General features: G+C 35.7%; 1 protein-coding gene across 4 annotated transcripts in view; it reads right to left on the reverse strand.

Annotated features, from left to right (window-relative positions):
* The window catches only part of WBP4 (WW domain binding protein 4), a 66,447-nt gene that overhangs the window by 34,238 nt on the left and 4,335 nt on the right, over positions 1–27,874 (reverse strand). For 2 of the 4 annotated variants that reach the window (XM_047080466.1, XM_047080460.1), the window contains 5 exons: positions 24,959–25,123; positions 20,970–21,016; positions 20,423–20,498; positions 18,346–18,539; positions 12,967–13,130 (listed from right to left, as the gene is read on the reverse strand). In XM_047080466.1, the coding sequence (XP_046936422.1) occupies positions 12,967–13,130; positions 18,346–18,539; positions 20,423–20,498; positions 20,970–21,016; positions 24,959–25,123 (646 nt within the window). Of the gene's footprint in view, positions 1–1,047; positions 1,097–12,697; positions 12,736–12,966; positions 13,131–18,345; positions 18,540–20,422; positions 20,499–20,969; positions 21,017–24,958; positions 25,124–27,874 lie in introns of those variants that run through there. The other 2 variants (XM_047080483.1, XM_047080472.1) reach the window with 2 other exon arrangements.

Consider the following 27,874-nt stretch of genomic DNA (forward strand, 5'->3'; position numbering starts at 1 on the left):
AAAACTTCCCTGAATTTGGGGAAGGAAACAGAAATCCAGATCCAAGAGGCACAAAGAGCCCCCAACAAAATCAACCCGAGGAGGTCCACACCCAGACACACAGTAATTAAAATAGCAAAAAGTAGTGATAGAGAATTTTAAAGGTAGCAAGAGAAAACAGTTACATACAAGGGAAACAAAGTAAGGCTTTCAGCAAATTTTTCAGTAGAAACTTTGCAGGATGGGATGGAGTGGCACAATATATTCAAAATGCTGAAAGAAAAACACCCTGCAATCAATATTCTATTCAGAAATGCTATCATTCAGAATAGGAGAGATAAAGCATTTCCCAAAGTTAAGGAATTCACCACCACCATTGAATTCATCACCATTAAGGAATTCATCACTATCCCTACAAGAAATGTTAAGGTGGGGAGGTGCCTGGATGGCTCAGTTGATAGAGCATGCGATCTGAAGGTTGTGAGCTTGAGCCCCACATTGGGTGTGGAGCCTACTTAAAACAAACAAACAAACAAACAAACAAAGAAGTGTTAAAGGGAATTTTTTGAGTGGAAAGACCATAAGTAGGAGTAAGAAAAGCAGGAAGCACAAAAGCAGTAAGATTAAGTATATCTATATAAACCAGTCAAGGGATTCACAAAATAAAAGCATGTAAATAAAGTATGACACCATATATCTTGAATGTGAGGGAATGGGGGGGGAGTAGAATAAATGAATTAGAGAAAGACAAATAGCACATGATTTCACTTATACGTGGAATCAAAACAAATGAACAAAGAACAAAAAAGACAAAGGAAAAAACACTCTTAACTACAGAGAACCTGATGATTACAGAGGAGAGGAGTGGGGGGATGGGTGAAACAGGTGAAGGGGATTAAGAGTACATTTATCATGTGAGCACTGAGTAATGTATAGAATAATTACTGAATCACTATATTGTAAACCTGAAACTAATATAACACTGTATATTAACTGTATTGGAGTTAAAGAAAAATAAATGAAGGGGTATTATCAGAAATAAGTTAAAAAATAATGGGTGAAAACTTACCAAATGTGGGGAAAGATCTGTACATCTAAGTTGAAGCTAACCAGTCACCTAAAAATTTCAATCCAAAAAGATCTTCTCTAAGACACACTTTAATAAATGTAAAATAAAAAATGAAGAGAGAATTTTAAAAACAGCAAGAAAAAAAATTTCTCTCATATAAGGGAATTCCATAAGGCTATCAGTAGATCTCAGCAGAAACCTTGTAAGCCAGAAAAGAGATGGTATATTCAAACTGCTGAAAGAAATAAACTGGAAAACAAGAATACCCAGCTAAACTCTCCTTCAGAAATGAAGGTGAGATAAATACGTTCTTTAATTAAAAAACAAAACACAACCAAAACTCAGGATATTTATCACCACTAAAGTGGTGCTGTGCTGTAAGCAGTTCTTTAAGCTTAAATAAAAGCTTAAGCTACTAATTACTAACATGAAAATATATGAAAACATACAAAACAATGGTAAAGGTAAGCATATAGTCAGATTCAGTATACTCTAATATCATAATATGATGGTGTGTTAAACTCAGCTCTAGTATAAGGGTTAAAGGACAAATACAATTAAAAATAGTGCCTGGGTGTCTCAATCGGTAAAGCCGACTGACTCTTGATTTCAGCTCAGGTCATAATCTCAGGGTTGTGGGATTGAGTCCCACGCTGGGCTCTGCACTGAGCCTGGAGTCTGTTTGGGATTCTGTCTCTTTCTCTCCAATAAAAACAAAACAAAACAAAAGAAAACAAAACCCCAGTTATAGTGTAAACAATTGTTAATGGATACACAATACATAAAGATGTAAATTGTGACATCAAAAACCATAAAAGGAGTATGAATAAAAAGATACTTTTTGTATGTGATTGAAGTTTTTATCAGTGTAAAGTACTCTATAATATGTATAAAATTTTTAATAAAAGCACCATAGTAATTACAAAGCAAAAACCTAAAGTAGATTCACAAAAGATAAAGAGAAGGGAAGCAAGGCATATTACTATGAATTCAGAAAGGAAAGCAGCAAGAGTGGGGGTGGGAAAAGGAACAACAAAATAGCCAAAAAACAATTATATATTAAATTCTCCAATCAAAGATTAAGAATGCTAGGGCGCCTGGCTGGCTTAGGCGGTGGAGCATATCACTCTTGATCCTGGGGGTGTGAGTTTAAGCCCCATATTGGGTGTAGAGAGTACTTAAAAATACAATCTTAAAAAGATATATAGAAAAGAGGTAACTGGGAGGCTCCGTCGGGTGACTGTCTAACTTCGGCTCAGGTCATGATCTCATGACTTGTGGGTTTGAGCCCCATGTGGGCTCTGTGCTAACAGCTCAGAGCTTGGAGCTGCTTGGGATTCTGTGTTTCCCTCTCTCTCTGTCCCTTCCCCGCTCATACTCTCTCTCTCAAAACTAAATAAACGTTAAAAAAAAAATACACACACACACACACACACACAGAATGCTTAGGTGGATTAAAAACAAACAAAAAAAAACAACAAAAAACCAGAACCAACCATATGCTGCCTGTAAGAGATTTGCATCTGATTTAAAGACACACACAGGCTCAAAGTGAAGGGACAGAAAAAAGTATTCCATGAGAATGGAAACCAAAAGAAAGCAAGGATAACTATAGTTATAGCAGACAAAACAGACTTTAAGCCAAAAATGGTATCATGACACCAAAAAAAAAAAAAAAAAAGCCATTATATAATGAAAAGGGGTCATTCCATCAAAAAGACATAACAATTATATCATTGTCATCAAGGTGCAAATGTATGTACCCCAAATTGCAGAACCTAAATAAATTAAGCAAATATTCATAGATTGGAAGGGAAAAACAGACTCCAATAAATAGCAGGGGAGTACAGTATGATACTTCCAATAATGGATAGATCACACAGACAGAAAATCAGCAAGGAAACACTGGACTTGATCATACTTTTTAGACTAAGTGGATCTAATATAATCTACAGAACATTCTATGTAACAGCAGACTACACATTCTTCTCAAGCACACATGGAACATTCCTTAGGACAGATCATATTTGATATATCAGAAAACAAATCTTAGCAAGTTTAAGACTGAAATAATACCAAGTATCTTTTCTGACCAAATGGCAAGAAACTAGAAGTCAACAGGAAAAAATCTAGAAAATTCACAAAAATGTGGAAATAAAATGCTTAACAGCTAACAAGGCCAAAAAGGAAAGGGAGATTAAAAAAAAAAATATGTTGAAATATAAAAGGAAACACAACATATCCAAAACTATAGGATGCTGCAGAAGTCGTTCTAAGAGGGAGGTTTATGCAATAAATGCCTATGTTAAGAAAAAAGAAATATCTCAAACAACTTAAAACTAGAAAAAAGTACAAACTAAGCCCAAAGTTAGCAAAAAGAAGGAAATAACAGGGATCACAGCAGAAACAGAAGCCAGAATAGAACACATTAAGAAACCTATGAGATGGTTCATTGAAAAGAAAAACAGAATTAACAAACCTTTAGCTAGACTGAGGGAAAAAAAAAAAGATCCAAATAAATCAGAAGAAATGAAAGAGGAGACATTTCAATAGACACCACAGAACTACAAACCATCATAAGAAACTACCATGAACAACTGTACACCAACAAATTGGATAACCTAGAAGAAATGGATACATTCCTAGAAACACACAACCTACTAAGGCTGAATCATGATAAAACTGAAAATCTGAACAGACCAGTAATAAGGATATTGAACCAGTAATCAAAAAATGCCAACACAAGGAGCCCAAGACCAGATGCACTGGTGAATTCTACCAACTATTTATAGAAGAACTAACAGTAATTAACAAAATATTGAAGAGAAGGGAACACTCCTAAACTCATTACAGCAGGCATGTATTACTCGATACCAAAGCCAGAGCAGGACACCACAAGAAAAGAAAATTACAGACACATATCCCTGATGAATATAGATGGCAAAAATTTTCAACAAATTACTTGTGAACTGAATTCAACAGCACATTAAAAGAATCATACAGCATGACCAAGTGGGATTCATCCCCAGGATACAAGGATGGTTCAACATTCGCAAATGAATTGTGATATACCATTAATAGAATGAAAGATAATTTCAACAGGCAGGAAAACTAATGAAGTACATCTTTTCATGATAAAAAACATTCAATGAACTGGATGTAGAATGAACATATTTCAAAATCACAAAGGCTATATATGATAAACCCACAGCCAACATCATACTGAATGGTGAAAGATGGAAAGCTTTCCTGTAATATGAAAAACAAGACAAGGATACCCACTCTTACCACTCCCATTCAACATAGTACCAGAAGTCCTAGCCAAAGCAATCAAGCCAAGAAGAAATAAATAAATAAAAGACATCCAAATTACAAAGGAAGAAGGAAAAGTGTCTCTGTAGATGATACATATTATACATAGAAAATCCTAAAGACTCCACCAAAAAACTGTTAGAACTAATCAGTGAGTTCAGTAAAGTTGAATGATACAAAATCAATACCCAGAAATCAGTTGTTTGCATGCACTTAACAACAAAATATCTAAAAAAAATAAAAACCCATTTACAATATCATCGTAAACAGTAAAATACTCAGTGATAAATTTAACGAAAGAGGTGGAAGATCTGTACACTGAAAAGTACAAGGCACTGATGAAAAAACTGAAAACGACACAAATGCAAAGATAGTACATGTTCAAGAATCAGATGAATGAATACTGTTAAAATGTCCATGCTGCTCAAAGCCATCCATAAATTCAATGGCTATCATGAAGATGTGGTATATATACATACAATGGAGCACCCTGAGGGTTGGCTCAGTTGGTATATATACAATAGAGTATTACTCGGCAATTAAAAAGAATGAAATCTTGCCATTTGCAACCACATGGATGGAACTAGGGGGTATTATGCTAAGCGAAATTAGTCAGAGAAAGACAAATATCGTATGACTTCACTCAAATGAGGACTTTAATTAAGATACAAAACAGATGAACACAAGGGAAGGGAAGCAAAAATAATATAAAAACAGGGAGGGGGACAAATCATAAGAGACTCTTATAAATAGAGAACAAACAGAGGGTTGCTGAAGGGGTTGTGGGAGGGGGGATGGGCTAAATGGGTTAAGGGGGTTAAGGAATCTACTCCTGAAATCATTGTTGCACCATATGCTAACTTGGATGTAAATTAAAAAATAAATAATTAAAAAAATAAAAAAATAAAAACAAAAGGAGGCATTAACACCTGAAAAACTCAAGCTATACAGAAAGTTCAATGTATTACCATATGTTTTAAAATTTAAGCTTTGATGGGATCTTAGGGAGTGGTGCCTGTGCGGCTCAGTCAATAATGGGTCTGACTTTGGCTCAGGTCATGATCTTGCAGTTCATGAGCTGAAGCCCCATGTTAAGCTCTGTGCTGACAGCTCAGACACTGGAGCCTGCTTCAGATTCTCTCTCTCTCTGACCCTTCCCCATTCACGTTCTTTCAAAAATAAACATTAAAAAAAAAAAAAAAAGATTCTAGGGAAAAATATAAATTACCAAAACTAGTACTCGAGAATCCTCCACTCCCCAAGAACAGCTGCAAGCGTGTAAGTTATTGAGTATTTAGATGTTCTAGAGACCAACTGCATAGTGATGCTGTGTTGCTTTTTATTTTTTACTTTGTATTTATTTATTTTGGGGGGGGGAGCATAAGTGGGGAAAGAGCAGAGAGAGGGAGAAGGGAAACTACAAGCAGACTCCGCACTGTCAGCATGGAGCTGGATGTGGGGCTCAATCCCATGAATCATGAGATCATGACTTGAGCTGAAATCAAGAGTTGGTCGCTAAACCAATTGAGCCACCCAGGTGCCTTTGATTTGTCTTTTTAATTTATTCCTCACAATAAATTAGAAATTAGAACTATTATTATGGCAGTTTACAGATGAAGAAATCGAGGCTTAGGTACATTAGGCAATTTGCCCACAGTCACGAAGACAGTAAGCAAGAAACCAGTAAGTTATAAAAAAAATTAACTCCCCTAGAATTCCAGGACCAGAGGACTATACTAGTATTTTCTTTTAAACTTTCTAATTGCTGAGAAACTTGTATTCTAGAATATGAACGAATGGAAAGTTACTGGAAAAAAAAAGATACTGCAAAGTTACTGGGGGGAAAAAAAGCATAAATAAAAATGGAAAACTACCTAATTCACTTTATTTAGCATAAATTGTATACAAAAATCTGATAACGATATCACACATCTAACAAAAACACAATTAAACTACAAACCACCATTAAAGGTATCACCAGTGAAATTCATCAAAAGCTACTTAATAGTCCTTTTTTTTAATCGTTATTTTTGAGAGAAAAAGAGAGACAGAATGGAAGCAGGGGACGGACAGAGCAAGAGGGAAACACAGAATCTGAAGCAGCTCCAGGTTCTGAGCTGTTAGCACAGAGCCCGATGCGGGGCTCAAACTCACAAATAGCAAGATCATGACCTGAGCTGAAGTCGGGAGCTTAACCAACTGAGCCACCCAGGTGTCCCTGTTAATAATCCTTTAAAAATCTGGAAATAAAGCATGCTTCCTCAACATAATAAAAATTATCTATCTTAAGCCAATAGTCAATATAATCCTTAATATAAATTTTAGAGACATTTCCACTGAAATCAGAAAACATAAATGCTCACTTTCATCACTATACCACGGAGTATGAAAATCTAACTAAAATAGAACATGAAATAAATGGGAAGTAAAATCAGCAGAAAAAGGATTACAAAATATTTGCAGACAAATTTCTTCATGAAAAACCCAAGATTCAAAAAAATAAGTTTTATAAATAATACAATAATTCAGCACCACAATTGGACTCAAGCTTCTTCATACTATAATTACTGGTTAAAAAAATAGTAGAAAACATGGGTTAAATCCACAATTTAAAAAAAGCAAAACATGTAAAAATTTACGTACTTAACATTTACTAAGCATTTACTATGTGCCAAGCACTGTTTTTACTTTTTTGGGTGCAGAAGTGAACTAAGGTAGACTAAATGGCTACCTTGCCTATATTCAAGAATGCAAGTATGAGACTCACAAAGAGGCAGCTACAAAAGTTGTGTAGAGAATCATACCTGATGACTTGAGTAAAAACAGATATGCGACGTTTTTGGGTGAAAACATAAAATACTGAAAACGTCAATTTTTTAAAAATCAAATTCAACAAGTAAAATATAATTTCAATCATTTTGACTAAAATTAGATGGTAGCTGTTGAACATTTACAAAAGGATTTAATTTGTCTGGAAAAGAATAAAAAGAAAAACAAAACAGGATGGGGTGCCTGGGTGGCTCAGCCGGTTGGGTGTCCGACTTCGGCTCAGGTCATGGTCTTGCAGTTTGTGAGTTCAAGCCCCGCATCAGGCTCTGTGCTGACAACTCAAGAGCCTGGAGCCTGCTTCAGATTCTGTGTCTCCCCCTCTCTCTGCCCCTCCCATGCTCACGCTCTGTCTCTCTCAATAATAAATAAATATTAAAAAAAATAAAAAAAAAAGAAAAACAGGAAGGAACTACTTAAGAAAATTTAAAAAAATAAAGGACATATCACCAGATGTCAGAACATATCATATAAAAGCATATAATTAAATTACAATAATGACATCTTTACAGTACTATCACAAGAATAGACAGGCTAATGGAACAAAAAAAGCAGCTAGAAACAAACTGGTAAACTTGAGAATTAAACACAAGACTAGGGGCGTATGGGTGGCTCAGTCAGTTAAGCATCTGTTAAGTATACAACTTCGGCTCAGGTCATGATCTCGTGGATTTGTGAGTTCAAGTCCTGCCTCACGCTCTGCACTGCCAGTGTGGAGCCTGCTTGGGATTCTCTCTCTCCCTCTCTCTCTATGCTCTGCCCCCACTTGTGTGTGTGCCCTCTCTTTCAAAATAAATAAATAAACTTAAAAAAAAGACAAGATTAAAAAATAAGTGTCACTTAAAAAAGTGGGGGAAAGAATGGTACATAAAACTGGGGAAGAATGGTACTGGCAAAACTAGTTGGGCAAGTAGGATAAATAACTACTTTAGAATCTCATCTCATATGATGCATTAAATAGTTGACAGACCACACAAACCAGAAGGAAATACAAGTACATATTTGACTTCTGGATGGAAAATGACATCAATAAAATAGATCACAAAAGGAAAAACAATTGGACTAGTTAAACCTGATGAAATTGTGCACATCTAAAACCATTATAAACACAATTAACAGTCAAACTAGAGATGTGGAAAATCCACAATACCTACAACTAATCAATGGTTAGCATCTGTACTACAAAAGGAACTTACAGAAATAAGACTAATAATTCAATGGAAAAATTTACAGGGACTACCAATAATTTACAGAAGAGTAAATACGAAACACTAATATACGAAAAAAATTTATATGAGTAAATGAAAGAAAACTAAAATGAGATATTTTTTGCTGAATAGAAAATACTTAAAAATTTAGAAATAGCTAATGCTGGGGCGCCTGGGTGGCGCAGTCGGTTAAGCGTCCGACTTCAGCCAGGTCACGATCTTGCGGTCCGTGAGTTCGAGCCCCGCGTCAGGCTCTGGGCTGATGGCTCAGAGCCTGGAGCCTGTTTCCGATTCTGTGTCTCTCTCTCTCTCTGCCCCTCCCCCATTCATGCTCTGTCTCTCTCTGTCCCAAAAAATAAATAAACGTTGAAAAAAAAAAATTTTAAGAAATAGCTAATGCTGATAAGGGTCCAATGGGACAGACATTTTCAGAAACTGCTGATGGAGTATAGATTGGTATGCTCTTTCTGGAAAGTAACTGGCCACTATGAATCAAGATTTTCAACATGTTCACATCCTTTCAACAGGTATTCCATTTCTAGAAATTGTCAGGAATGTGTACAGAGTGATATATCTATACAGTAATCAGAATGTTATGACAACAAAATGTGCAAAAATAATCTAACTGCCTAACAGGGAATGGCTGAGTAAAATGAAAGCACATCTTAAAAGATTGATATTATATAGCAGTTAAAAATAACACTTATAGGGGTGCCTGGGTGGTTCAGTTGGTTGAGCATCCAAATCTTGGTTTCAGCTCAAGTTATGATCTCACAGTTCGTGGGTTCAAGCTCCGCACTGGGCTCCATGCTGGGAGTGTGAACCCTGCTTGGGATTCTCTTTCTCCTCTCTGACCCTCCCGACTCAAAATAAATACATAAACTTAAAAAAAAATAACATTTACAAAATTTTAACAAAGTACAAGGATATTAATAATACAATACTAAGTAGGGAAAAAGATAAAAGCTGAGGAAGATACTCCAAAATGTTACTATTATCTCTGGGTAACTAAACAGTTATTCTTAAACTTTTCTTCAATTTCAAAAATTTTCCATAATCAAAATATATTGGTTATTTTTAGGGGGGAACCTCTTAAGAAATTAGGCTTATCTACTTGCGAAGTCAGACATAATCCATCACATGTTAAAATGACTGACAATGTTAAAATTTAACAAGCATGGTTTTACATACAGTACACTTACCACACAGAAAACCAAATAGTCGAATTTCAAGAAATCTTAACTTTAAGAAATGTTGGTATAGTAAGACCACTTTCCTATTGTAAGTCACTTAAAAAATCATTCAGGGGCTGAAGTAATGCAGCCTGTTATTTCTGCAATTTCAGTATATACAGTCAGTATGCTTATCATGGTGCTTGGCAGTATGCTGCATTGAACCCATTTTATCTATTATCACAGTAACAAATACAACCTAAACTCTCCTAACAATAGTAACATTTTGACAGCAGTTCTAATCTATACTATGGTATGTTATCCCTACAAAATTAATTGTTTTTTCAAAGTTCATTTATTTGAAGTAGAGAGAGCGTGGGAGCAGGGAAGGGATAGAGAGAGAGGGAGAGAGACAATTTCAAGCAGGCTCTGCATTGTCAACACACAGCCCAATGCAGGGCTTGAATTCATGAACCGTGAGATCATGCCTGAGACAAAATCAAGAGTTGGACGCTTAACTGACTGAGCCACCCTAGGTGCCCCCTACAGAATTAATTTTTATTAGAATTGCATATAGATCTTCCCTTATGATGGGGTTATGTGCCCTGATAAATCCACTGTAAATGGAAAATATTGTAAACTGAAAATGCATTTAGTACACCTAGTCTACTTAACATCATAACCTTGCCTACCTTAAATGAGCTCAGAACATGTACAGTAGCCTAAATTGGGGAAAATCATTCACCACAAAGCCTATTTTATATAAAGTATTGAATATCTCATATAATTAATTGAATACCATACTGATGGTGAAAAACAGAATGGTTCTAAGTATACTGGCTGTTTACCCTCATGATTGCATGGGTGCCTGACAGTGTACAGAGTATTGTATGGCAGGGTACTGCTAGGCCGAGGAAAAAGTTCAAAATTTGAAGTGTGGTTTCTATTGAATGCCTATTGCTTTTGCACCATCTTAAAGTTGAAAAATCGTAAGTCAAACCATCGGTACAAAGCTGGCCAAAACTTGTGTTACTCTATCTTATGAAAAAATACAATCTTTTCATTAAAGTACAGTTTTAACTATAAATAATTTCACTGTGAAAGTATCCACAGAGTAGTCATCTAAACTATCATCTCAAAGCATTAATATTTTGAAGAAAAACTGCTAACTCGTACTTTTTTTTATTCACCTGAAGATTTAAACATTTAAGAAACACTAATTTGTGGAGCTGGGAGTGAAGTCTTCCTTTTATTGTGTAAATACTCTCAAGACAGTAATTTAAACATGTGAGCTAGTAATACAAACCTAGTAATACAAATCAGGTAACATCCCTACCTTGATACTGGTTTAATTGATAAAACTGTTCTGTTTCTTGAATACTGGCTTTAAAACTTTGCTGAACTGCAATAAACTATTTTCAAGACAGTAACAAAATAGGCTTTTTTTCTGCTCTTCAGATCTATGGAAGCCTTCATTAAATATGCAGGTATTTGTTTCTCTGACAGAATAAGGATGGTGAGTGTGACAATGTTCATATATAAATGGTATGAGTTAGTGTCTGAATCTGTGGTCACAAGAAATGCTATGGCAAAAATGAACTATTGGGATGTCATCAAAAGAAAAAGCTGCACAGCGAAGGAAACAATCAGCAAAACTAAAAGGCAATTGATGGAATGGGAGAAGATATTTGCAAATGACATATCAGATAAAGGGTTAGTATCCAAAATCTATAAAGAACTTATCAAACTCAACACCCAAAAAACAAATAATCCAGTGAAGAAATGGGCAAAAGACACGAATAGACACTTCTCCAAAGAAGACATCCAGATGGCCAACCAACACATGACATAATGCTCAACATCACTCATCATCAGGGAAACACAAAACCACAATGAGATACTACCTCACACCTGTCAGAATGGCTAACATTAAGAACTCTGGCAACAACAGATGTTGGCGAGCAGGTGGAGAGAGAGGATCTCTTTTGCACTGCTGGTGGGAATGCAAACTGGTGCAGCCACTCTGGAAAATAGTATGGAGATTCTTCAAAAACTTAAAAATAGAACTACCCTACGATCTAGCAATTGCACTAGTAGGTATTTATCCGAGGAATACAGGTATGCTGTTTTGAAGGGACACATGCACCCCAATGTTTATAGCAGCACTGTCAACAATAGCCAAAATATGGAAAGAGCCCAAATGTCCATCAATGGATGAATGGATGAAGAAGATGTGGTATATGTATATATACAATGGAGTATTACTCAGCAATCAAAAAGAATGAAATCTTGCCATTTTCAACTACGTGGATGGAACTAGAGGATATTATGCTAAGCGAAATTAGTCAGAGAAAAACACATATCATATGATTTCACTCATATGAGGACTTTAAGATACAAAACAGGTGAAGGGAAGCAAAAATAATATAAAAACAGGGAGGGGGACAAGACGTAAGAGACTCTTAAATATGGAGAACAGAGGGTTACTGGAGGAGTTGTGGGAGGGGGGATGGGCTAAGTGGGTAAGGGGCATTAAGGAATCTACTCCTGAAATCACTGTTGCAGTATATGCTAATTAATATGGATGTAAATTAAAAAACTAAAATTTAAATTTAAAAAATATATAAAAAAAAATTCTTTGGAAACCCAGTATTATCTAGAATGGTTTTGTTTGTAATATGTACATAATATGTTAATGAGCTACAAATTAATATGCATAAGTTTTGTACTCCGATTCAATTAAACTCAATGAAACTACAAAATATTTAACATTCAAAAAAAAAAAAAAAAAGACATGCTATGTTTGGGTAGGAATCAAAATAATCATTAGCCTGGACTAAGTAATACACAGAATCGTTAAATCACTATATTGTATACCTGAAACAAATATAACACTGTATGTTGACTATACTGGAATTAAAATAAACATATATTGGCATCTCTATTAAAAACCCCAATCATTAGCTTACTTTTTAAAATAACCACATTTTTGGGTCGCCTGGGTGGCTCAGTCGGTTAAGCATCCAACTTCGGCTCAGGTCATGATCTCACAGTCTGTGAGTTCGAGCCCCATGTCAGGCTCTGTGCTGACAGCTTGAGCCTGGAGCCTGCTTCAGATTCTGTGTCTCCCTCTCTCTGACCCTCCCCTGTTCATGCTCTGTCTCTCTGTCTCAAAAATAAACATTAAAAAAAAAATTTTTTTAAATAACCACAGTTTACATTTTAAAATATTTAAGAATACTTAGTTAGAAGAAATAAAACCATTCTAGAAATAAAAGAAATGAGCCACACTTTCCAAGAGCACCTTATCCTTGAAATGAGTTACTGAAATGTATGGAAGGAAGTACTGAGATATACAATACAATTTGTAGGAAGAGTGGGTTAAGTTTCAGGTACTTACTGAGACTCAACTTCTTGTTTAATTTCTTGCCATTCTCCATATGGGTTTGATTTTTTAGGAGCTTTGGATTTTTCTTCATTTGGACCTGATGAATTTTGCTCTTGGGTAGTTTTTTCTTTCTGTGTTTCTGGTTCAGTTCCTTTGTCACTACTTTTATTTTTTTCCTGAAATGCCAAAGAAAAAACATATTTTAAGCAAAATTATAAGGCTGCAATTTCTTTAACATAGTCTTATTATTGATTTAAATAGTACATTACCTCAGTATTTTTAATTTGCACATAACAACAAATATACATAAAAGAATTTTAATGCTTGATTAGGTTTTTTATTATGTCTAAAATGATAAGACATCATGGTCAAGGCTGTTATGTATATATGTATGTATGCATATATTTATTTAAAGGTTATTTATTTTGAGAGAGACAGAGACAGAGCGAGTCAGGGAGGGGCAGAGAGAGAAGGAGACAGAGAATCCCAAGCACTGACTCGGGGCTCGAACTCACTAATCATGAGATCATGATCTGAGCCAAAACTAAGAGCTGGACGCTCAAACAACTGAGCTGCACAGGTGCTACTAAGGTTGGCTTTTAAAAACAATTGTATTAACATTCCACCATTAAAGACATACACTGGCCTTTTTAATACTCTTTTCTGCCTTCTCTCCTTACTTACATATTCTACAGTCATCTCCCCTTACACTGTACCTTTTCTGAGTTTAATGCCATGTCATTAAACCTTTCTATACTCATTGTCTTTGTAAAGAACTCCCTCAACCTATCAGCCTTAACTGAAATCTGTCTTTACATTGAGGACAGTGCCAAAGCCTCAGTGGAGTCAATAACTGCTAACTATGAAATGAGAAAAGACACACCCTTGAGGGAGAAGCAGGTCCTATGGGAGCCCCTGGCTAGGGTTGGTATTCTTATGGCACCCCTTCATCTGGAATAACAAAGCCCTACGATCCAGTTTGGCAAAGGGACCATGCACTAGATTTCAGCCTCTTTTCAAAATGCACAACCATGTGTGGTGATCCTAGGACACTGTTCTGTAATTCTTTAAGTGGATATTAACTCATTCCCTCATGCTGTTCCATCATAAAGACAGGAAGCAGCATCTGCTTTTAGCATTCTCTTCACTGTTTCCAAGCTCTGACTTCTTTTTAATAACAGATTTTTAGAGATCATAATTTATGCTTTGATTCTTTTTTTTTTGTATCTTTACGATAACTTTATTTTTTTAAATTTTATATATGAAATTTATTGTCAAATTGGTTTCCATACAACACCCAGTGCTCATCCCAAAAGGTGCCCTCTTCAATACCCATCACCCACCCTCCCCTCCCTCCCACCCCCCATCAACCCTCAGTTTGTTCTCAGTTTTTAACAGTCTCTTATGCTTTGGCTCTCTCCCACTCTAACCTCTTTTATGCTTTGATTCTAATGCAATGTAATAAATGCCTCCTCCTCTGGAGCATATATCACCTCCTATAGAGTTGTCTTCCATGCTTCCTTACATGAGCTAATGACCTTTGGCCACTATCCCATATACACTGATGTCTTTACCATATTTTTTGTTGTTGTTTTCTACCATGTTCTTTCTATTCAACTCATCATTTTGGACCTTAAAAATTCCCTAGCCTGTTTTGTGAGCCCCAAAATCAAGGACTGTGCCTTTCGCTATATTTCAGTCACCTAACGTTATATATCTTCCATCATACATAGCACCTAGTACATAGGTAGTATTCAGATAGTAAATCCTCACATCTATGTTCCTTTTTAATTTGAATTATGTCATCACTCAAAAATGTCCCACTTGTGAAATTTTAAACTCTAAAAGTCCCCCCTTCTAACTACAATAAGTTATTCTTCTGGCTTCCTCTCTTCCTTACCTCCTGTCTATAACCTCATTACCATCTCTAATGCCTTAACTTCTCTTTATGTCCTTAGTTTGCTGACCTCATCATTACAGAGATCCACATCCATAGTGAATCATTTTATTTATTTTTGATCATTCTTTAAAACATTGGAAGTGTGGGGCACCTGGGTGGCGCAGTCGGTTAAGCGTCCAACTTCAGCCAGGTCACGATCTCGCGGTCCGTGAGTTCAAGCCCCGCATCAGGCTCTGGGCTGATGGCTCAGAGCCTGGAGCCTGTTTCGGATTCTGTGTCTCCCTCTCTCTGCCCCTCCCCCGTTCATGCTCTGTCTCTCTCTGTCCCAAAAATAAACGTTGAAAAAAAAATAAATAAATAAAACATTGGAAGTGTATTCTTTAATCCCCATAAACTACCCATCCCCCCACCCACCTTCCCTCTGGTAACTATCAGCTTATTCTCTATAGTTAAGGTTCAGTTTCCTGGTTTGTCTTTTTTTCCTTTGCCCATTTGAGTTCTTAAATTCTACATACAAATGAAATAATATAGCATTCATCTTCCTGTGACTGACTTATTTTGCTTACCATTATACTTTCTAGCTCCATCCATTTCTTTGCAAATGGCAAGATTTCACTCCTTTTTTATGGCCAAATAATATTCCACTGTGTATATATACACTATATATACACATCTTCTTTATCCATGAGCACTTGGGATGCTTCCATAGTTTGGCTATTGTAAATAATGTTGTAATAAACATACAGGTGCATGTAACCCTCTGAGTTTGTGTATTTTTTGGATAAATACCCAGTAGTGTGATTACTGGATCCTAGGGTAGTTCTATTTTTAATTTTTTTGAGGAACCTCCATACTGTTTTCCACAATGGCTCCACCAGTTTGCATTCCTAACAACAGTGTGAGGGGGTTCCTTTTTCTCTACATCCTTGCCAACACCTGTTTATTGTTTTTGATTTTTAGCTATTCTGGGAGCTGTGAAGTGGTATCTCCTTGTACTTTTTATTTAAAAAAATTTTTTTGTTTAATGTTTATGTTTGAGAGAGAGAGAGACAGAGTGTAAGTGGGGGAGGGGCAGAGAGACAGGGAGACAACAGAATCCAAAGTAGGCTCCAGGCTCCAAGCTGTCAGCACAGAGCCTGATGTGGGGCTCGAACTCGTGAACTACAAGATCATGACCTGAGCCGAAGTGGGACACTCAACTGACTGAGTCACCCAGGTGCCCCGCTCCTTATACTTTTTATTTGCATTTCCCTGATGATCAGTGATGTTGACAGATTTTATTTTACATCCTTCATTACAGAGCTCCATGTCCACAGGGAATCATTTTAGAAATATATATTTTTGCCTGCACCCTTAAATATCTTTGTTCCCATGACTGTCTATTGTATAGGACCTAAAAAATTTCAACACAGACTTATCCAATCATTGGTGTGTCAAGTGTTACTAAGAGGGGAAAAAAAAAATCACAGACTTCAAGTTGTATTACAAAGCTGTAGTGATCAAGAGTATGGTACTGGCACAGAAATAGACACTTGGATCCACGGAACAAAACAGAAAAGCCGGAAATGAACCCACAATTATATGATCAATTATTCTTTGACAAAGCAGGAAAGACTATACAATGGGAAAAAGACTTTACAATAAATGGTGTTGGGAAAACCGGTCAGCTACATGCAAAAAAATGAAACTGGACCATTTTCTTAAACCATACACAAAAAAAAATTCAAAATGGATTAAAAGCCTAAATGTGAGACCTAAAACCATAAAAATCCTAGAAAAGAACATAGGTGGTAATGTTTCTGATATGGGCTGTAGCAACATTTTCTAGATATGTCTCCTGAGGGAAGGGAAAAAATAGCAAAAATAAACTACTGGGACTATATCAAAATAAATAGTTTCTGCATAGCAAAGCAAACAATCAACAAAACTAAAAGGTAACCTACTTAATGGGAGAAAATATTTGAAGATGACACATCCCATAAATGGTTAATATCTAAAATACATAAAGAACTTATACAAACATCCAAAAAACAAATAAATAATTGAAAAAATGGGCAGAAGACATGAACAGATATTTTTGCAAAGAAGACATCCAGATGGCCAATAGACACATGAAAAGATGCTCAGCATCACTCATCATCATGGAAATACAAATCAAAACTATGATGAGATCCTATATGTGGTCTCAAAATACCCTCTCTCCAGCATCACTGAATTTTCTTCACTTCTCAGGTCAGTAATGTCAACTATGAATCAATGCTATGTGTCATTTTTGCCTTGCCACCTGAGCTCCTGCTGCAAAGATCACAAAAGGAGGACTAACAATACTACAGAAATGACTGATTTTACTTTCCGGCTATGGCTGGGGACTCAGTACCACCTGTGAATCCTATTATTTGGTTCAATTCGTCTCACACCCCAGCTGAGTGCTGTTTCAATCCATTAGTGTTGTCAAGCTCTTCAAAGCTCCTCACTCTCAGCAAGCAATCTTAATTTCTTTATGAATGAGTAAACTAAGGCTAAAAGGGTATGACTCTCAATTTCTTCCCTGATACCAACTCATCCATAGTCCTACTTCTTAAAGGAAAACCTTATCTTCTTACCGAAAATGAGTTTATTCCTTGCTCCATGACCAGCCTGCCTACCCTTGTTGGTACCCCCCTTTCTATCTCCTTTGTGGAGTCCCTCTTAACACATCACCACCATCAACCTCTCATGATTAAGAGTCAATGTGCAGCTATCAGCCTGTCAACTAATTTCTACTTTTCATTTCATATCCAAACCACATATACACCGTGAAACAGTTGTCCTTCCTCTAAAATCTTTTTTTTTTTAATTTTTATTCAAATTCCAATTAGTTAATATATAGTATAATACTAGTTTCAGCTGTACAATACAATCTGAGTTCCACCACCCCAAACTCTGGTAAAACTGCAGGAAGGGCTTAAGGCCTTCTTTATTGTAAAATTCAATGGACGTTTTTCTTTTCCTAGACCTAATTAATCCTTGATGTTCTTTATTCCCTTGGCTTCTTGGATATTAGATTTTGCTTCTCTGTATAACTTTCTAGCCACTCTTTTCATTGTGGGCTCCTCTTTCCCTGCCAGTCACTGAGACGTTTAATGTTACCCAAAATCATTTTCCTAGGTTATCTCACCCAATCTGAGATTTAAATTACTACTAGTAAGCTGATAATACTCAAATTAGTAGTTCTAGCCTAGATACTCAACCTTGTATGTTCAGACAGCTCTCTGGATGTTAGAGATATTTCAAACTTAGGCGGTCTAACTCCTAATGAGGAGAGGACAGTTAATGAGGACAATTAACTGATTGTCTTGCTACCAAACGGATACTAATAAATGGTAATAACCATCTATCCATTTGCTAAAAATACATGTCTTGGTTTTATTTCTATCTTCCACCAGAAAACTAGGTAAGTCTGTCAGGCTTTAAATTGTTACAGTTTTGTAAAGAATAAAACAAGAACCTACCTTAAACTTTATTTTTGGCTTTTGTGTTTCTGTAGAGGCCTCTCCTTTTTCTGCTTCCTGCTCCCCATCAGAATCACTATGAGAATCTGATGATTTGGACTCTTCTAGGGTATCAAGTGACTTTTCATTGACTTTACTAGAAAGCAGGTCGCCAGAATGTGGAATGAAATCATCAGGTTTTTCCCATCTGGATTCTATTCAACACATTTTAATAGTCGTGTTATTTACTTATTACCAATTTGATTCAGAAATAACTCCCGATATAACATTCCCTATCACTTAAAATACATTACTTTTTTTAACCTTTTTTTTTTTTTACAATATAGTATTAAATAACAACATTGCATCTATTTCCCACCATCATTCATTTAAGAAGATAACTTAAAATAAGAGTTTCCAAAGCTCTTGCTCTTTTACCTTTTAGAAGCTGATTTCAATCTGGATTCTCTAGATGTATAACTACAGCCCCAAAGGAAAGAGACCTAAGAATTGGGCAATACCTTCTAAAGACTCTCATAACTTACACCAATATGTGATATTGAACACATATCAGATTTCCTAGAGTTTATAAATCTTTATTTATCACAAAGATTTCCTGGGATTCTCACAAAGTGAAATCATACAATGAAGATCTGAATGAATATAATTTGTCATTTTTATACTAGGAAAAAAATAATCTCCACTGAATTCTACTGCCATCCAGTGGTCTAGAAATGATAGCATTTCTAATTATCTTGCAGTTATTCTCTATTTTTCATTTAATAAAAGGAAAAGGGATTCTAAGATTTACTGCCCAACTGAGACAGTTTTTAAGAGTGAAAGGGGCTCTATTAATAATTATACTCATCTAGACATAAACTGGAACTGTTTGAGGGCAAATCAATTTGTCTCTTATTAAAGAGGATGGTTTCCGGGGCACCTGGCTGGCTCAGTTGGTGGAGTGTGCAACTCTTGATCTGGGGATTATGAGTTAGTTTGAGCCCCATGTTGGGTGTAGAGATTACTTAAAAATAAAATCTTACAAAAAAAAAAGGATGCTTTCCAACATTAATAAAAACATTATTTCCTTATCTATAGTTCACATAAATAAAAAAACTTTCAGGAAGTAAATAACTTAAGCACCTACTATGTATCAGGTACTGTTCTGAGAACTATAGATACTTGACCCTCATGACCAAAGACAGTACATATAATCACTTCTACTTTACATAAGAGCAGCTATAGGTTTAGTGACTTGCCCACAATCATATAGCTGCTAAGGGAAGAAGCTATGCATTAAACTCAGATCCAACTCTCTAGCTGTATCACTATATTATTTTATCTTTAGAAAGACTCAGTACTGCAATCTTACTGAGATAGAATGATTACTACCACTGGGCAGGCTAGGTATCTATTTGGAGGCTAAGAAGGCCTCTTCCCCCTAAAAGATTTAATGGTATGTAGAGGGTTTTCGATAGTAGAAATTTAATTAATAAAGTCTCCTAAAGTTATATTGATACTATACACATCCTGGTAAATTTAATTATAGTAGAAATTAAATACAATTACTTGATAACCCATTTTATAAAATTAAATTAGATAAAATCTTAATTTGAAAAACCTACATAATAACTAGGTAACAGTAGTTATATTTTATATTCATATTAACCAAAATGTTATTGAATTAGTAAAAATGAAAATTTGACAATCTCAGCCACTGCTAAAATAGCTTGTTTTGATTTTTAGAAAAGGAAAAAAGGCAAGTTGAATTAGATGATTTCTAAGGTACCTTCCAAGTTAATGATTATACTCCTATAACTGTCACAATAAAAATCAATAATGGCAGTGAAAGTAAAAATGATTTTTAAAATTTGTGAATGGGGTATCAATTGAGAATAATAACCAGTACAGTATATTATAAATGAGAATCTTTCTGCTTTTCTATTGTATTGTTTTCAAACAACAAAAAGTAATACATACTTGCTATAGAAACATGTTTATCACTATACTAAAACCCCCAAGTTCCCTTTATCAGCAGGCTACTAAGCAGTTTCAAGTACAATTCTATATAGTTAGAATAATCAAAGGTAATACTTACCTCCTGTTTCTGTATTATAATAGTAGGTATAACCATCTTCGCTTAAACCTTCTACCCAAACAGTCTTCCCTGCTGTCTATTGGGAGGGGAAAAAAAAAGCATAAACTGAAGACAATGATGTAGTTTTACTATGTTAAATAACTAAGGCAGAGTCAACTACCTTTCCTTTTCTCTTGACACCAGGAGTTAGGGGTGACAGTACTGACTATGGTCAGGAAGCTTGGTTTGTGTTACTACTGAGCCAACTCTCAGGGAGAGACTATCTCACCTCTGAAAGCCAGGAACAATTCTTTGCAGACGGGTAGGGACATCTGAATGGCAACTGACTGTCAACCAACTGATATTTGCCCTACATGGAGTTTTTAGGTAGATACCACTTTTCTTCTTCCACCCAGCCTTCTCACAAAAGAATTAAAGAAATAAAGGAACAAAGTGTGTAGAAAGGGCTTATTTGGAAGAAAATTAGCTTACGATAACTCTATAAAAACCCCGGGAACCAATCAGTTTAAAGAGTAAAGCAAAGACACTATCAATGTGCTTCAGTTACCTTTTTTAAGTTTCCTTGAAATCCTTCAGGTCTCTCCCACTGGGATGCTTAAAGCAAAATATATTGCATTTACAAAATTTTTTCGCTTAAAAAGAAGAAAAACTTCAAAAAATTTGGCAAAAATTTACAAGATGTTCAATGTGTACAAAACACTGCAGATCTATAATTAAAAATATAATTGAAAAATAAAAAGAACATATATCCCAGTAATACTGTATAGAACACATGTGAATAATATTTAACCAAAAAGGAAGAACTGAATGAAGGATTAGAAATTACTGGTACTTTCAAAGGAATTATTAGAGCCAGGTAGGACTTCTCCTAAAGACTTCACGGAATTCAGGCTTGAAAAGTTTTTAAGTTATTTATTTATTTTTTCGTTAGTAATCTCTACACCCAGTTTGGGGCTTGAATTCACAACCCAGAGATCAAGAGTCACATGGTCTTCAGACTGAGCCAGGCAGGCACCCCAGGCTTGGTAAGTTTTGAAGGTATGAGATGGCAGTTTAACATCCTGGGGAGGGGAAAGTGAGGGACAGAAAGAAGGACTCAGAAGAGGAACAAGATGAAGGATGCAGGAAAAAATAAGTACAGGTGACCCTTGAACAACAGGAGTTTGAACTGCATGGGTCCACTTATAAGCAAATTTTTTTCAATAAATAAACTGAGAAATTTTTTTAGAGATTTGTGACAATTTGAAAAAATTAGATGAACCATGTAGTTTAGAAATGAAAAAATTAAGAAAAAGGTATTACTGTAAGAATACAGTATACAACACATACACAAAATATGTGTCAAATGACTGTGTTATCCGTAAGGCTTCCAGTCAACAATAGGCTATTAGTAGTTAAGTTTTTGGGGAGTCACAAGTTATAAAATACCCTATGATCCTGTAATTCCACTACAGACATATATCCAAAGAAAATGAAACACTAACTCGAAAAGATATACGTACCCTATGTTTATTGCAGCATTTATTTATAATAGCCAGGATATAGAAGCAACCTAAGTGTTCACTGATAGATGAATGGATAAAAATGTGAGATACATAGCTCTCTCACAACACTCTCTCTCACACACACATGCACACACACACAATGGAATATTACTTCGCCATAAAAAAAATAAAATAAAATTTTGCCATTTGTGACAGCATGGATGAACCTAGAGAATATTATGCTAAGTGAAGTAGGTCAGACAGAGAAAGACAAATACCATATAATTTCATTTACATGTGTAGTCTAAAAAAAACAACAAAACAAATCAGACTCTTAAATACTGAGTACTGGTGGTTACAGAAGGGGGGAGAAGGAGGATAGATAAAACAAGTGAAGGGGATTAACAGGTTCAGAGTTCCAGTTATAAAATAAATAAGCCATAGAGATGAAGAAAAGTGCAGCAAAGGGAATACAGCCAATAATACTGCAATAATGCTGTATGGTGACTACACTTGTGGAGAGCATCGGTTAATGTACAGAATTGTCAAATCACTGTTTTGTACATCTGAAACTAATATAACATTGCATGTCAGCTGTAGTTTAAAAAAAGTTATAAGGAGATTTTCAGTGCCCCTAATACCTGTGTTGTTCAAGGGTCTTGCTGAGAACAAGAGTATATACAGTAGGATGGCAGACAAAGGAAGCAGACAATAGGATTTAGAAGGAACACATAATTAGTAGTTTCAATGTAAATTTGAGCAAGACTGATGATCTCTAGCATACAATCATGGTTCACTGCTGAACTATCTCATATGCACTTCTCTTAAGGCTCAGCGCAAACGGTGAGTGATTAATACTATTCCTATGTAGTCCAATACTGTGATTCTAAAAAAATCATAACAATTACAATAATACTTGTAACCCAAGGTTTTCTTCATGGTTAACTCTGATCTCATTTCCTTTCTGATCATTCTTACTTAACTTTTTTCTGGCTTTCCTTCTTTCATACCTCAGTAAATGGCAGCATTATCCTCCTAATCCTCCATGATATGGCACCAATCTATTTTTCCAGCCTCTTTCTTCTGCTAGGACATCTTCAAAGAACTGTGTGTTTTACCTCCACCAGATGACTATTCCCTAAACTTTCAAACTTTTTAAAGCTTCATATCACACCTGTTTAGAAAGCTTGCTTTACCCTTATAGCAACCTAGTATATAATCTTTTTTCAATCAATATCTATAAACTGTCTGTACCATGCTAGGCCCTGGGTTTGGTGCTAGGGATGCAAATAGTGAATAAGACATCATTCCTGATGCTCTCATCTGTTTGTTTTTTTTTTTTTTAATATTTATTTATTTTTGAGAGAGAGAGAATGTGTGTGCACATGTGGATGAGAGACAGACAGAGGGAGACAGAGACCCAAAGCCAGCTCTGCTGCTGACAGCAGAGAGCCTGATGCAAGGCTCGAACTCACAAACTGTGAGATCATGACCTGAGCCCAAGTCAGATACTTAACTGCCTGAGCCACCCAGGGCCCCCCTGATCCTCTCATCTTACAGATCAGCTCAAAAGCAATTTCTGTGATGATCTGTCAGATCCACATAATCACAATTAATACCTCAGTATTCTGAGTTCCTTTATAATCTTACTTATATCTCTATACTGTAACACTTTAAAATTCCTCCTTTTATCATGCTTATTTCTAACCTTAAATTTTATGTTTCTGAGAGTAACATGCTTCATAAATGTACAAAAAAATGTATTTATCTCAGAATTTATATGGAACAAAAATCCCCAATACATTTAGTTTTAAAGGAAAACAAAAAAATGTTTTTGATATTCTCACTTGAAAATACCATTATGTATTTTATTAGAAAGTGATACCCTGGGGCGCCTGGGTGGCGCAGTCGGTTAAGTGTCCAACTTCAGCCAGGTCACGATCTCGCGGTCCGTGAGTTCGAGCCCCGTGTCAGGCTCTGGGCTGATGGCTCAGAGCCTGGAGCCTGCTTCTGATTCTGTGTCTCCCTCTCTCTCTGCCCCTCCCCCGTTCATGCTCTGTCTCTCTCTGTCCCAAAAATAAATAAACGTTGAAAAAAAAAAAAAGACTTAAAAAAAAAAAAAAAAGAAAGTGATACCCAAAGCATTAATCTGGGGTGGAGGGGGTAGTTCTTTACTAGGTAATCAAGACAGCTACATAAAAAAAGAAGAGGGCTTCTGGTTCCCAGTCCACTTTTGGATAGAAAAATCTTTCTGACAGAGTATTTTAAGAACCCCTGCAATTTGCAAAGTGGATCTGAAACGCCTTACTTCTATGTAAAATGTTTTATTTTATTTCCATTTAGTTCATAGTTTTGGAAAGTTTTGAGAAAAATATAGTTTTAACTTATTTGTAAGGAATCCATTCTTAAGGCTTTAATGAAGTATGATGTTAAGTCATTCTAAGAGGATAATATATATACATAACTATATACTTATTTGTATACTTATTTATTTATTCATTTATGTGAGGGGGGGAGAGGCAGGGGGGAGTGAGCAGGAAAGGGACAAAGAGAGAGGGAGAGAGAGAATCCCAAAAAGCTTGCCAGACTCAATCTCGGGAACCATGAGATCACAACCTAAACCGAAATCAAGAGTCAGATACTTAACCAACTGAGCCACCAAGGTGCCCCAAAAAGGGTATTTAAAGGGCACATAAGGGGCGCCTGGGTGGCGCAGTCGGTTGAGCATCCGACTTCAGCCAGGTCACGATCTCGCGGTCCGTGAGTTCGAGCCCCGCGTCGGGCTCTGGGCTGATGGCTCAGAGCCTGGAGCCTGTTTCCGATTCTGTGTCTCCTTCTCTCTCTGCCCCTCCCCCGTTCATGCTCTGTCTCTCTCTGTCCCAAAAATAAATAAACGTTGAAAAAAAAAAAAAAATTTAAAGGGCACATAACTTTTTTACTATTGTGGCAAAGATGCAAAGCTACACTCTTCTACTGCTTAAATGTGCTAATATTAACACAAAATTAACTGTCAGTTATTATTCCTTACTGTTTCTATGCCTAAATGACCTACCTCCTGTGATGAGATCATAATAGTAATGGTAACCCTCAGAGGTTATGCCTTCTACCCATCTTCCCTTTGAAGGGTCTTTTTTCCTCTTCTTTTCCTTCTGCTGATTTGATGCAGAGGTTGGCGGGACAGTACTTGTTACTGGGGATAGGCTTGGCTCTGAAATTTCTAAAGAAAAAGACATAAGAAAGGTGAAGTACCAATGCAACCTTTTTTTCTGGTATAAGACAATACTGTTATTTCAATCAAAAGCTTGACAAGAAGATTCTTTTGGGAACTTCATAGGTTATTATAAAGCTCATCTGGAAAACCAAATATGTACAAATACCCATAATTATAAAAGAGAAATGCTAAGGGGAAGCTCTTCTACCAGATATTAAAACTTACTCTGGTTAATTACTTGGAAAAAAGTAAAGCTATTCCCCAATCCATGGTCCCTCCCATGTCTTGATATTAATCTTTCACATCAAAGAAACACATGAAAAAAAAAAACATGAAGTAAAATAATGTTAAACTTAACTAGATACGAATCCAAATATTCTGTATAGCAAAAATTAAAAAAAATAAAAGAATATACTATGTTAATTATAATGGAGTTAAGATTTAAAAAAAAAGAAAGACAAATAATAAACATTTACAACAAATATGACACAGGGTTAATGTTCATAGCAAAGATCCCTTATAAACAAATCCAACATTCTAACAAAAGATGGACAAAAAGTACAAAGATAATCAAGACAATACATACATTCACCAATATTCAAAGAAACATAAATAAATGTAATTTTCTTCTGCATTAGATCAGTAAGTACTGAAAAGAATAATCAAACACAGTTAATCTAATCCATTAGGTATTTACATGGGCGGGATAAGAGTAGTTTTAATGGCTTTAATTTTTTGTAAAAACATTAGCCAGTTATTACCAAATAACTTAATAAGTTATTTCTACAAAAGTATAAATTAGCCCAACATTTCTGGAGACAGCTTGGTATCAGCTATCAACATATAAAATATAATCATACTTCAATTCTGCAGTCTTACCTCTAGAGCTTAAACCTACAAAAATAAATGTGAAAACATGCTTGCATATGGGTGCTGACTGAAGCATTCTTTCTAACAGTGAAAACTCTAAGCAACCTAAAGGTTAGGAAGAGAAATCCCACTTTTATGGCATTTTATACCCTTTATTAAACACTTGCTACAAATGGTCTATAATAAACAGTTTATACCATTACATTATTTAGTTTTTATGAAAATCAAAGGTTGTATAGCTAGCAAATGGCAATTCTGGTGGATTCCAAAGCCTGTGCTCCTAACCACTCTGTAGCCACTAAAAATGATGTACATCCTTAATTGTTTAAAGGAAAAGAAGTACTTGACATATCATTGAAGGAAAAAATGAGACAACCTCCAAAAAACTGTAACATAAAATTTGGAGTATAACTTAAGAAAGAAAATTCTAAAGATGTTTGGGAAAATCTTAAAAGAAGTTAGTTTTTAAAACTCTTTTTTCTTTGTACTGCATTATTATACTTTTAGAGAAATGTATACCCTATTTAGGCAAACAAGGCTATGAAAAATATTTAATAGAAAAAATTCTATTTAAACACATTTAAATACAAAATGCTAAGATTTATTTGCTCGCAGGGCAGCATAACAAAACTTTCCAATCCATGTAATTGGTGAGATCAATTTTCAACTACTCCTCTTTAATTCTGCAGGAACACCTTCATCCTTTTTCTCCTTTAAACATACAGTTTTATCCTTTATTGGAAATACAGCCCCGACCCCTTCCTTTTAATTAACAGTGTCTAGGTTAATATTTTTAACACATGTATTTTTTTTTAAGTTTTTTTTTTATTTATTTTGAGAGAGACAGCATGAGTTGGGGAGGGATAGATAGAGAGAGAGAGAGAGAGAGAGAGAGAGAGAGAATCCTAAACAGGCTCCGTGCAGCCCGATGTGGGGCTTGAACCCGCGAACTGTGAGATCATGACCTGAGCCTAAACCAAGAGTTGGATGCTCAACCGACTGAGCCACCCAGGTGCCCCTAGGATAATATTTTCAAAGTCTGGTTACAACTGTCCTTATCTGATGAGGGCAATGTCAATTAACTTCTTATTCTGCTTAAAAACTTCACGGAAAGAAGTTTTCAGAGAATGAACAATACCATTCCAGGTTGACTATCTCAACTATTATGCAAGATCAACAACTGGGACTGCTTATCTGCCTGGTTTAAGGACAGTGGATTTGTCATGGAAGAAATGCTGACAGAAATGTTCCCGAGTTAAAGCCTAAATTCATCAACAAGATACATACACTGTACTTAAATAAATGCCTTTTATCTGGAACTGAGTTCTCCTCAAACCTTCAGATTATTTACCTTCTTGGTGACTATGTGGTAAAAAAAAGGTATCCTTATATAAGAATTATATGTAAACTGGTCTAACCACTATGGAGAACATACGGAGGTTCCTCAAAAAAATAAAAATAGATCTATGATCTGACCCACCAGTTCCACTTCTGGGTATATATCCAAAGGAAATGTAAATAGGATTTCAAAAAGATACATGTACTCCCACACTTACTGCAGCATTACTCACAAGAGCCAAAGTATGGCCATACCTAAATGCCCATCAACAGATGAATGGACAAAAAAGATGTAGTACATATATATAATGGAATACCATGCAGGCACGAGAAAGGAGGATATCCTGTCATTTGCAACAACATGGATGGACCCTGAGCATAATATGCTAATACATGAGACAAGTCAAAGAAAAGACAAGCACACTGTATGATATCACCTATAAGTAGAATCTAAAAAAAGTCAAACTCCTAAAAACCAGAAAGCAAAATTGTTGTTACCAGGGAATAGGGGATCGGAAGGGTTAAGGCTGATATTGTTTAAGGGTACAA

Source organism: Lynx rufus, unplaced genomic scaffold, assembly GCF_022079265.1.
Source record: "Lynx rufus isolate CCGP_SWC_20201006 ecotype Redwood Valley unplaced genomic scaffold, mLynRuf1.p SCAF_1, whole genome shotgun sequence".
NCBI lineage: Eukaryota > Metazoa > Chordata > Mammalia > Carnivora > Felidae > Lynx > Lynx rufus.